Source organism: Electrona antarctica, assembly GCF_951216825.1.
Source record: "Electrona antarctica genome assembly, chromosome: 22".
NCBI lineage: Eukaryota > Metazoa > Chordata > Actinopteri > Myctophiformes > Myctophidae > Electrona > Electrona antarctica.
In genome coordinates this window covers 5685155-5697654 of record NC_136805.1, presented here as the reverse complement: position 1 = coordinate 5697654, position 12500 = coordinate 5685155, and the positions used below count along the sequence as shown (strand labels likewise).

General features: G+C 43.5%; 1 protein-coding gene across 1 annotated transcript in view; it reads left to right on the top strand.

The window, feature by feature from the left end:
- The window catches only part of asah2 (N-acylsphingosine amidohydrolase 2), a gene marked incomplete at its 5' end in the record, with an annotated part of 49490 nt that overhangs the window by 14898 nt on the left and 22092 nt on the right, over positions 1-12500 (top strand). The window contains 2 exons of the mRNA XM_079491984.1: positions 11183-11278; positions 11776-11928. Coding sequence (XP_079348110.1) covers positions 11183-11278; positions 11776-11928 — 249 coding nt within the window. The remainder of the gene's footprint in view (positions 1-11182; positions 11279-11775; positions 11929-12500) is intronic.

Below are 12500 nucleotides of genomic sequence, written 5' to 3'. Positions count from 1 at the left end.
TTTTTGCAACCAAAACATGACAACTGTGTGAAACCACTGCACAGGGTTTTCTCGGAACAAACTCTTTCCTGTTTTCAAATTACAACGTAGGCGTTTAGCAGAACTGCTTACCCAGAAGATGCTCTTATCCAGAGTGACTTACACGTGTGAGATCAGGGTAAGCATGGTCGTCAACTAAGTTAAAACATGTAGAATGCAGAAAGAATAGTGCCTCAAAGAAACTACTGTAGGATACCAGGTTTAACATCAAACCTAGTAACTGACTAAACAGTGTTCTATGTAAAAATAAAAAATAAAGATTCGTATTCATAATCTTATTATTTAAAAAAACAAATCTATCTAGAACTGCACTCTGTCGAGTGCCTACTTGCGCGTTGCACACAAGTAATTATGGCCTAGTGCGTATGGCAGAGCGTGCAAGTACTGTCGACCGCCACGAACTTTCAAATCTCAGCCTCTCTTGTAAAACATTGAAATGAAATACTAAAGTCGGGTTATAATTGGCTGTCAATGGTGACGTAATAGAGCACCGAAGTCTGACGTCACTTTCAGTAGAGGGCGCCAGTCCACAGGTTCATGTATTTTTTGAGTGGTGTAAACCACTCCTACAACTGGCTTTGTTAGTCTGTCTGTCTGTCTGTCTGTCTGTCTGTCTGTCTGTCTGTGCAGAAAAAATGAGAATGGTTGCTACGGTCACCCAGTTCACCCGGGTGTGATTTCATTACGTCAGACATTACGTCAGACCATAGCTGATCAGGCTATATAAGACCTTACACCACTCAGTTCACACGGGTGTGATTTTATTTTATTTGCATTGAAATCCCCATAGGGGAATTTTAGGTTGCTTATAAGAACTGTGTTTGAAAAATAAACCGATCATTCCAAATGGAATTAATGTGGCCGCAAAAGCCTTGACACTACAAGGGTATGAAAGCAATGTCGCTGCTAATATACGTCACGCCCGGACGCTCAGCTGTCAACACATTGCGTTCCTGAGATTCCTCGTTGACGTAAGCTCAGCTGGCAGTGACTCAACTCGTAGTAACCACGAAACATTAAATATCAATAAAAAAAATCACACCTGTGTGAACTGAGTGGTGCAGTGACGTCACACACTAACCATAGCAACCATGCTCACGTGTACATGGCCCCACGTACAGGTACACGGGTACAGACACGGGTACACGGGTACAGACAAAGCTGGTTATTGGAGTGGTTTGCACCACTCAAAAACATAATAATAATAATTAACATGTCAGTTTCTGTTGTGTGACGGGCAGCTGCAGCCACCCCGCCTACCCGGAAATGTAGTCTTTGGGTAACCTCGCCTCACCAGGCTTTCCACCACCTCGGAGGAAAGCCTGGTCTCTGTTTCAAAAGTCCATATGATCCTGTCGGGAGCGGATGATATCGTAACGTCATATTGTAGTATTGTTTTGTAGTCGACAGGCAGGAATAACGGGGCGGCAACTTCCTTTTCCCTCAAACCGATTTTTCTCAATAAAAGCTCTCGTAGCCTGTAGCTTTTATTGAGAAAACTCGGTTTGAGGGAAAAGGAAGTTGCCGCCCCGTTGTTCCTGCCTGACCTGTCGATATCATCCACTCCCGACAGGATCATATACCCTAAATGAAATGGTGCCCAGGCTAGTCTTTGGGTTGTTTGACTCGTTTCTAGCGCTTATTGTGTTACTCTTTGGGTATATTTGTATTTTTTCCACCTTCAGTCGATGCCAAGATGATCGGTTTATATATCTGCGTAGTATACTACCAGTAAGAGTCCAGGGCTGCCAAGTCTCACGCTTTGAGAGTGAGAGTCACGCAATTTGACCTTTTACCACACACCACGCCACACCTCTCATTTCTCACGCACGCACAATACGCACGCCGAGGGGGGCATAAAATGTGCCAAAAAAGCCAAGCCGGCTATCATAATAACAATTTTCTCCGCGTAATAACGCGCACCCATGTGTGCGTCCTCACAAACGGCAAAAATAGCCGATCTGCAGGAGATCATGCAGCGCTGTTATATGCAGTAGAAGGGTAACCAGGCAGTGGACCACCAAATCGTCAGCAGGGTCCCTGACTGTGACGCATGGAAATGAGCCATGCAGAGTTTAACATCGCATCGAAATATTTTTCATGGAAGACAATATAGCCTCCACAAGTTACAACATTAAGTGAGTAAGTCACAAGTGACTATCTCTCTTCTATACTGGTGTGTGGCGTGACTGGCGTCTCTTGCGTGATATGAGGAACGGTGCCAGTAGCCTACGCACATTATAGGGACAAAGTCGTGTGTGTGTGTGTGTGTGTGTGTGTGTGTGTGTGTGTGTGTGTGTGTGTGTGTGTGTGTGTGTGTGTGTGTGTGTGTGTGTGTGTGTGTGTGTGTGTGTGTGTGTGTGTGTGTGTGTGTGTGTGTGTGTGTGTGTGTGTGTGTGTGTGTGTGTGTGTGTGTGTGAAGGGGGAGGGGCCGCATCGCAACTTGTCGTTATAGTTCTGTTCAGAGAGGGGGGGAGAGAGAGAGAGAGAGAGAGAGAGAGACCACAGATTAAAAATAAGGCATTTTCCCAAATTCCAGTTTTCTGACTTTTTATTTCACAACATATTCCCCAATTTCCACTGAGATTATGGGGTGAATGAATGTGGCCAGACCCATCTTCTCTTTCTGTCATAGTGACATTGTCCTGCATCAGATCATGTCCAAATCAGGTTCTCCAATCTCCAGTAGCCTCTTCAGTTTTTTTAAGATTTTTTGAGTGGTGCAACCACTCCCTTACGGAGCTATGTGTGTGGCTGGCTGGGTCTGAGCACTATGTGTGTGGATTGCTGGCTGGCTGGGTCTGAGCACTATGTGTGTGGCTTGCTGGCTGGCTGGCTGGGTCTGAGCACTATGTGTGTGTGGATTGCTGGCTGGCTGGCTGGGTCTGAGCACTAGTCCATGAGCCAGACCCCCCTAATTTGCGCGTTAATTACGAAATGGGTGGGCAAATTCTTGTTTGAATTTTTGACTAGCTGTACTTGTCTACTTCACATTTTTGTATGATAACAATCGCAGACTAGCAGCTTAGTGGTAGTTATCAATTATCATGCATTGAGTACATGCACCCCTATATTGCCACATGCAAATTGTGACAACAAATATATGATCAACTTTTGAACCTTACTTTGTGCAGAGACCAATGAAACCACTTTTCTGCATAATTCAAATATGGGGAATTGATTGGAATGGTTATTTTACTTCCACAAAACTTCCATATATGCTTAAATGGGCTTTTAATGCAGTATTTTGCACACACATCTAAGAAATTTAAAATAAGGCTTGCAAATATCCCCATTTTGGAAGTGTGTGCTAAGAACCAACATGTTCCTAATGGCTATAGAAAACTGCTCACCATTCTAAGCTTTAATATGAGTGGTAACATGTGTTTGTACGTTTTGTAACTCTAGAGATACAATCAGAAACACTATTATAGTGTGATAACACGAGCCAGGGCCATAGCTATAGAATCAAATCGGTGGGCAAAGCTGGTGTGATTTTTTTGACTTGTTGTGCATCTCTACTTCACAGTTTGGCATGATAACCATTGCAGACACATAGCTTAGTGGTCGTTATCATGCATTGAATATGTGGCCCCCTATATCACCACACACATTCTTACAAAAATATATGATAAATGTTTGAGCCATTATTGTGTAGAGACCTATAATCACACCTTTCTGCATAATTCAAGTATGGGTAATTGACTGGAATAGTCATTTTACTTATTCAATACTTTCATATATGCTTAAAACTCGCTGAAGAAGTTCCTCATGCAGAAGACCCCAACACGTTGTAGTGTCTGGCCCTTAGACTTATTGACAGTCATGCCGAAGCAGGGTCTCACTGGAAACTGGTGGGGCAGAGTGAATGAATGGATAGATGATGTTGGTTGGACACAGGGTGATGCGTGGCCGTGGACTGAGAGTGCATCCCGCATTGACACCAACCACAGATCTTGCAGCTTTAGGCGTGCATCTCGTGCTTTGTCTGACTCAGCTCTCTATGCACGTTGTTGTGCGTCACGCATCCGGTTGCAGTATAGGCTCGGGTACCTTTGGGCATATTGGCATGTAAAAAAGGTGATCTGTAACTGCCATCTATTAGCCAATTCATCGTTCTGTTGAGCTGGTCAAGTCATGGTGATGTCAGCGGTATCACCTTTTATGCCCATCTTTGTCAGGCATGCCCAAATATGGGGTCTATGCAGATGTCAGAAGTCGGTGGGACGAACCCGTATTTAGGCATGCCCAAATATGGAGTTGCAGAGGCAGAGGCCTTGTGATGTCAGCTGTGGCCCGGGCAGAGGCCTTTTGTGGCGGTTCTGGACAATCATGGGTCCGACCAACTCAACACCGGGCACTGCACTCCCTGTGGGGGTGTAGAACGCGTGTGTCGAATTTGAAGTAGGTGGGGCGAACGGTTTTGGTGTTACATGTATTACAGACGTACAGCTGTACAGACACAGAGACTTTGCATTTATAGTTAGATGATACATTGGCTACTATATGGACATTGAATATTCCCTCATTTAAAACCTTTGATTTTGACATGTTAACAAAATGAAATAAGAATGTTGACTCTGTCAATACAATATTCAATTGACAGTCATGCAAAATCAGGCATATTTTCCTATATAATGCCTAATTTGCATATTTAAATATACAATTTCAGAAAACTTGTAATACAATAAATCATTGTTTTCATGTAATTAATCAACTATAGGCCGTGTTGGGACCCCAGAAAAAGTGCCTAGAAAATGAATTTCGTTCCCGCGTCATGGGCACTACTCATTCAATGCATTTTTTCAAATCAACCTGGGGACCACTATTGTGTTGGGTGGGGATATGGGCTAAGATTAGTGCTTTTGTAACTTAACACTTGCTATGCATCCCATGTGTATACAACATCACACTGTTTCTCAACCGTTGACTACTACTGGTAAGATGTCCTAATAATAATGACTCAACCAGACAATCCGGTGCACTTCCCCTTTCTTGAGATTCTAACTCCCTTTTTCTGTTGAATTTCTTGAACTCCAACTTGTCAGTAAATGACTACATGGATGGACTCATCATAGGTCACCAGGTCATTCAGTGCACTTCCCCTTTCTTGAGATTCTAACTCCCTTTTTCTGTTGAATTTCTTGAACTCCAACTTGTCAGTAAATGACATGGATGGACTCATCATAGGTCACCAGGTCATTCAGTTCACGGTTTCTCAACTAGTGGAAAGAATATTTAAAAAAAAAAAAAAAATCCTACATTACTAAATGCATGGTCAGGGACCACATGCAATACCTCCACGGACCACCAGTGGTCCACGGACCACCTGTTGAAAACCAATGGTCTACTAGATGGACGTGTGTATGCACGTACAGAGATTTTGTGCATTAATTATTTAATACTCCTATCTGTATCAATATGAATGTGTATATTAGAGTGTTCTAGATAGATGTAATCATACATCAGAGCATTTCAATGTGGCCTACTAGGGAAGTTTCATGGTGATCACTAGTTCTTAAGTTTTTTCATCCTATTCACATGTATATAGGTGAAAATAACAAAATGTGTGATAAATATGAAAAAGCTGCTCCTGTGGAAGTGTTTTTTAATATAGGTATGGTTTTGCCCACTCATTTCGTAATGAAAACTTGTCTGGCTCATGGACTATATGTGTGTGGCTTGCTGGCTGGCTGGCTGGGTCTGAGCACTATGTGTGTGGCTGGCTGGCTGGGTGGGTCTGAGCACTATGTGTGTGGCTTGCTGGCTGGCTGGCTGGGTCTGAGCACTATGTGTGTGGCTTGCTGGCTGGCTGGCTGGGTCTGAGCACTATGTGTGTGGCTTGCTGGCTGGCTGGCTGGCTGGCTGGGTCTGAGCACGAAAACAGCGTGGTGGTTTTTCACCACCTGTGCGCAACCAAACGCAAACACAAACACACATGCACAAAATAACTGTATATATGATGATTTCGGGTGTGCCAGTACAGTACAGTACAGTACAGTACAGTACAGTAGTGGGTCATTTCTTTACCGTTTCGGACGCGGGGTGGCTCGCAGGAACCGGCCCGGCACCCTGGGCTCTATCCTGTGGGTCTGAAACTTGGCAGCCCTGAATGTAAGACGCATCCGAGATCTATAAGGGTGGCAGCGGGGGCAGTGTCTTGAGTGTACAGGGTTTGATGAGGGCCCAGGTACTACGGCCGGGTCTTAAATATTAAGTATACTAAGTTTATATTAAGTATTCCTCTGACGGGAAATGCCACGATTTCATAGTAAATGCGACTTGCAGTCGCAATAACGCCCGTCTAACAAAAAACAAAGTGAAGGGATACAAGATATAAATCCCAATACTGACGTCTGCCTCCTTGCCTCCTCCGTCCTTAGTCCTCTACTCTTTTGAAGGGTGCTAGCAGTAGCCCCTCCAATGTCTGGCTTTCACTCATGATGTCATGTGGCAACCAAGTCTATGGACTTTTAATGTTTGTCTTAAGCAGCCCGCAAATATGTTCACACCTTCTGCTTAATAAGTTTGCCTTTTTGTGGGGGCACGGTGGCACAGTCGGTAGTGCTGTCGCCTCACAGCTAGAAGGTCCTGTGTTCGATTCCCGCTCGGGACGCTGTGGGTGCTGGCGGCGTGTTTCCTCCTCCGTGTCATCAGTGCCCATACCCGAGGCGGTGTTGGCGAAAGGGCCTTTCTGTGTGGAGTTTGCATGTTCTCCCCGTGTCCCCTAGGGTAGGTACCCTCACAAAAACATGCAGTAATCCTCGTCTCTAAACTGCCTCCCCCTGGCCAGCCGGGGCACCTGATGGAGGGGAAAGGAACTGATTGGAATAACGTGTTCCTTCCACGCGCTACGTCCAACCAGGGAAACTCCCCCCTGTCAGGTGTAAAGGAGCAACTTGGACACTCAGGCATGAAGGAAGCATGAGTTCAAGTCCATTGCTCTCCCCATGTCCCCCATATATGGGGACAAGGTTGGCGGAGGGTGTGTAGAGCCCAGGATCACATTAGATAATTGACACAGGGGTGAAAAATGGGTTACAAAATCATGGGATAAAAATTATTAAATTATTTAAAAAAAAAATAAGTTTGCCTTTTTGTTCCTGTCCTGCCAAAAGTGCTGTTGATGCACAAGTGGCTGATGTGTATCTATTAGTGTGATGTTTTCGTCGAATAGACATTCACGTTGTGGTTGTGACTGCTGTTTCTCTGTATTTGGGGGTGGGGTTTCTTTAAACCAAGCAAGGGGCAGATATAGCAGTGGTTGTGGGCATGTTCAAATCCTCATGCGTCACATAGCCTACTGTATACAAACCCGGTGCACAGCCACACACAGACACACTCCAGTGACACGCAGCCAGCTGTGTTTGCTGTAACTGTGATGAGTGCAAACGACTCTCAGGCTATAGTACGGAGAGGTGGTTTTAAAATGCGACCAAATCCCGACCCGCCAATGGGTCCCAGCAGGAACTCATTATATGCACTGTATTTTGTGGTGACGGTGATGCTCTGTATAACGGTGGTCCAACTGCGACTCATCTACCTCCTGTACCCAGCACTGGTAAGTATTATATTCTTGATCACACTAAATGGTGGTTGAAATTTGTTTGGGAACATTACAATGTTTTGACATGTTTTTTTTTTTTTAATCATTTACCCAGGTGGATTATTATTACCATCCAAAAACTGTGGACCAAGGTAAGAATCTCTGACATTATTTGTCATGTTCATTAATTCATTCATTAATTCATTCATCGTAATTAGTAATTACCGGTATAACAGATCACATTAATGTTAAAGTCTTAATGTTCATATGGACTTGGGTAACATGTGCTTCTGTATCTAGGGGGAACTGACCTGCCACAAAATTCAACTGACCTGCCACAAAATTCAACTGACCTGCCACAAAATTCAACTGACTTGCCACAAAATTCAACTGACTGTCCACAAAATTCAACTGACTGTCCACAAAATTCAACTGACTGTCTACAAAATTCAACTGACTGTCCACAAAATTCAACTGACTGTCCACAAAATTCAACTGACTGTCCACAAAATTCAACTGACTGTCCACAAAATTCAACTGACCTGCCACAAAATTCAACTGCCATGCCAATTACAATGGACCTGCCACAGCAGGGAACAGAAGTGGCAGCATCCAAGCCTGTAGCACATATGTGTGGTGAGAACTGATCATCACAACATAACATAACATAACATAACAATGTATAATGTAATGTATGTATATTACAGACAGTGCTGACCCACCTAACGTCCCTGTTTTAGGATTTCAGAGTGTTGTGCATGAAGTTGTGCAGTGGGATGATAATTATGTCGGTCTAGCATCAAAATTGGAGGAGATTGACTATAAAGATGGAAACCTTATTATCCAGAAGACTGGGATGTACTACATCTACTCCAAAGTCAGTTTTAGTATGGTGGAAAACCTGGAGTTTTCCCACAAGGTCTGCCTCAAATTACCATCCTATGGCAAACCAATTCATTTCAGACTCATGGAATCTTCCTGGTTAGTCACATCAGAATTACGTTGCATTCATTTTCTGAAACCGTTTTGAATTCAGGGAGGGTGTGTAAACTGTGGGTAGAATCAATTTTAATATTGATTTTTATCTTGGAAGAAAATCCACGGCTATTCCAAAGCTGTATTTAAAATGTTCTAAATTTGTGTGATAATTAAAATACAAATTCAATCTTTTTTTCATTTGATTCAATAGTCTACAATCAAACGGTCAACAATAATATTTTTTGAGAATGACTAGAGTTTAAAATGTAATTTAAAAAATGGGCTTCCGCTACATATTAACAATGTTCAAATATTATATTGTTCATCTTAATTTACTTCTTTGTAGTTAATATTTGAATAATAAAACAATCTTAATTTAAGATAGTATGGTGAAGTGTTGTATACAAGAAAAGCTTTATTTTGTATTTCCAGGTACATGACTAATAATGCTATGGAACTGGGAGGAAGCTACTTGGGTGGAGTGTTTCGTCTGCGGAGAGGTGACTCCATTTATACTACAGTGAATGGAGAATGGAGTGAACATACCAACTCATGGGACAGCTTCATGGGAGCGTTTATGCTATAGTCCTGTAGGCCTTCAACATGCTTTTTTACAGTATTGTAATCTATTATCTACACCACTGGACTGTTAATCACCTCAACATGCTCATGCATTCTTCTTATTTGCGTAACTGTGATATTCGATACCTACATGATTTAGCCTTTGAGGACATTTCATTTGAAAATGATTGTAAGGTACAAAATTGAAAATAAATACAAAAGAAACCGATAGTTTTCTATTCTGTGGTTGCGGAATTGTACCTACAGTATATGTGGGCGGATTCTGCCAATGCTTACATTACATTACATTTTCTGATGGTTTCACAAAATTATGGGAAAACATGTTATGAATAAATGGTGATGTAGCTTCTCTATGCACTTTTTTTGGGTACATTTAAATAAAGTTCTTTGAAGGCTAATGCTGTTATGCTGTATGTTCTGTTGATAGAATATCAAAACTCAAAAGACACGAGCCACAAGAGAAGGGCAGGGCTCACACCATTTATTATTATTATTATTATTATTATTATTATTATTATTATTATTATTATTATTATTATTATTATTATTATTATTGAATGATGCAAGTTTACTAGACTATTATTTAATGTAATTGTAGCTCTGTTGTCTGATAATCATTGATTCAAAATGTAATATTACTCAACTCACTGCTGAGACAGTGTAATCTGATATTCTATCTTTCACAGTGAGTTTATGCTGACAGTCTCACTTTCAGAGACAGTTTAATCTATTTTTCAGAGCCAGCTTGGTCTCTGTCGGGTGGAAATCTCATATATCTAAAACTGTTACTTTTCAGCATTCAAATGACGAAATGACGCAAAGTAGGAGATCGACAAGCACTTCAAGCTTGTAGATCTACCACTTGTGGTGCTTTTGTGTGACACTGTAGTGTGATTAAGTAGGGCGTTCATTTAGGAAGAAGAAAAAAAGGTTTCTGCTGCCCGACAGAAAACGGTTCAGTGTTCAGGGACGGTTCTGTGGGGGGAGGGTGGCAGGGGGAGGTGGCACTTGCTCTGGCTCTATTGTCGCTAATTTAATCTGTCAGTTGATCTTATCAAGGTAGTAGCTCGCACGACTCCAGTCAGTTATACGTTTATATTTCCGGCGCATATTATTTACCGGGTGCGCGGTCGTCGGGTAAGCAACTTTACAGGAACATCTCTAAAAGAGAAAACCAGCAGCGGAACTCTTGTTTAATTAAAGGCTTGCACTTTTAGTTGCCATGGTATATGCTGCATCACACCGTTCACAATGTTAAAGACCTGAGGACGATTATACAAATGTCTTCTAAATCCTGACAGTTTTCTGAAAAATACATGTTTCTATGTCTATTTGTTTTCAAACATTTTCATGTCAAGGACCCCCAAAAATATATGTAATTGGCCTCCGATCCCCATCTCATGCTCCAGCTCATGGCGCGGCACTCGGTGCAGCGCTATGAGCTTGTAGATCTTCTATTTATCAATAGCTAAAGTATAACAATGCTTAAAACACTAAAAAGGGTTCCCACCCAAAATGGGTTAATCTGTCAGTTGAGTCTGTACTGCAGTGGTTCCCAAAGTGGGGTCCGGGGACCACTAGGGGTCCTTGAGAGAGTTCCAGGGGGTGCCCAGCTAAATGATAATTAGGAACCAAATGGACCCTTATGTGTCTGTAACTCAGAGAGTGTACAAATGGGTCCATTTGGTTCCATTTGTTCACTCTCAGAGTTAAATTAACTTTGATTTTAATATTTTTAATATGCATTGGGGTCCCGGAGATAGAAATGCCATTAAATAGGGGACCGTAGCCTAATTCAGGTCAAACCGGGGGCCCTTGAAATGAAAAATGGTTGAAAATCACGGCTGCTACAGCCATACATATCTTCTCTCATGGGGGTCCTTGGCATATATTTTCTAAGTATATGTGTCATTTTGGGGGTCCTTGACATGAAAAGGTTTAAGAAAGCACTGCTGTACTGTACTGGTGTGTACAACGTGTGCTTGCCTGTACTGGTGTGTACAATGTGTGCTTTGTGCCTGTGCTTGTGTGGTACAGATCCAGAGGTACGAGGGTGCGTCCACCATCTACGGCCCACACACTCTCAGTGCGTACATCCAGAAGTACAGAGGGCTGGCCAGGGCCATCGCTCAGGTCAGTATAGTATACAGAGGGCTGGCCAGGGCCATCGCTCAGGTCAGTATAGTACAGAGGGCTGGCCACTTTTTTGAAAATCATTTTAAAATAGCTCAACTAGCCGATCTACATCTACATGTTGGCAGGTTTTTTAAAGGTTTTTTAAAACGGTAATAAATGGCAAATAAGTTTAGGGATAAGGGTTAAGGGCTGGCGCAAGATATTAGCCTGGCGCGGCCAGACTCATAGCGAGGATTCACTGATGTTTCATATGCGGGGAGGAACCATCATCCTCGCTATGAGTCTGGCCGCGCCAGGCTAGCAAGATATAGTCTATGTCACTTTTCCCTGTACGTGTTTTCATGACAACCATCGTCAGTCATCAGCCACTGGTAGTAGAACCATGCAGAAACACACGTACTGCCCCTCTCGTTGTATTTGGTTTTTGGTAGACGGGGGATGCAGACTTAATTGATTGATTGATTGATTGATTGAATCTATCTATAAATGTGTAGGATAAGGAGTCCGATGTGGAGCCAGGTCCGGAGCCTCCGTTCTTCTCAGACAGCCAGCTGTTCAACCTGCTTCCTGCTGCCTCGGTGGACGGGAAACCACCCAACAGCACCTTTGGAGACGTCCTGGTGCAGGTCGCCCCTGTCTATAGACTGGTACAGTGCACGCACGCACGCACGCACGCACGCACGCACGCACGCACGCACGACGCACGCACGCAGCACGCACGTCGCACGCACGCACAACACGCACGCACGCACGCACGCACGCAGCACGCACGTCGCACGCACGCACGCACGTCGCACGCACGCACAAAGCATCATTTTTCTTTGTGTCACTTCAAAGAGAAGCATAAGTAGGGATGCACACGATCACTTCAGAGTGAAAGAATAATAGAGAAGGATAGGATTACATAGAGAGAGAGAGGGAGAGGGAGAGGGAGAGAGAGAGGGAGAGGGAGAGAGAGAGAGGGAGAGGGAGAGAGAGAGAGAGAGAGAGAGAGAGAGCGAGAGAGAGAGAGAGAGAGAGAGAGAGAGGAGAGAGAGGGAGAGGAGAGGGGAGAGGGAGAGGGAGAGGGAGGGAGAGGGAGAGGGAGAGGGAGGGAGGGAGAGGGAGAGGGAGGGAGAGGGAGAGGGAGAGGGAGAGGGGGGAGAGAGAGAGAGAGAGAGAGAGAGCACTACTAGCTGTCGAGATAAAAGAGGAGAGCATAATGGTGGAGAGAGATAAT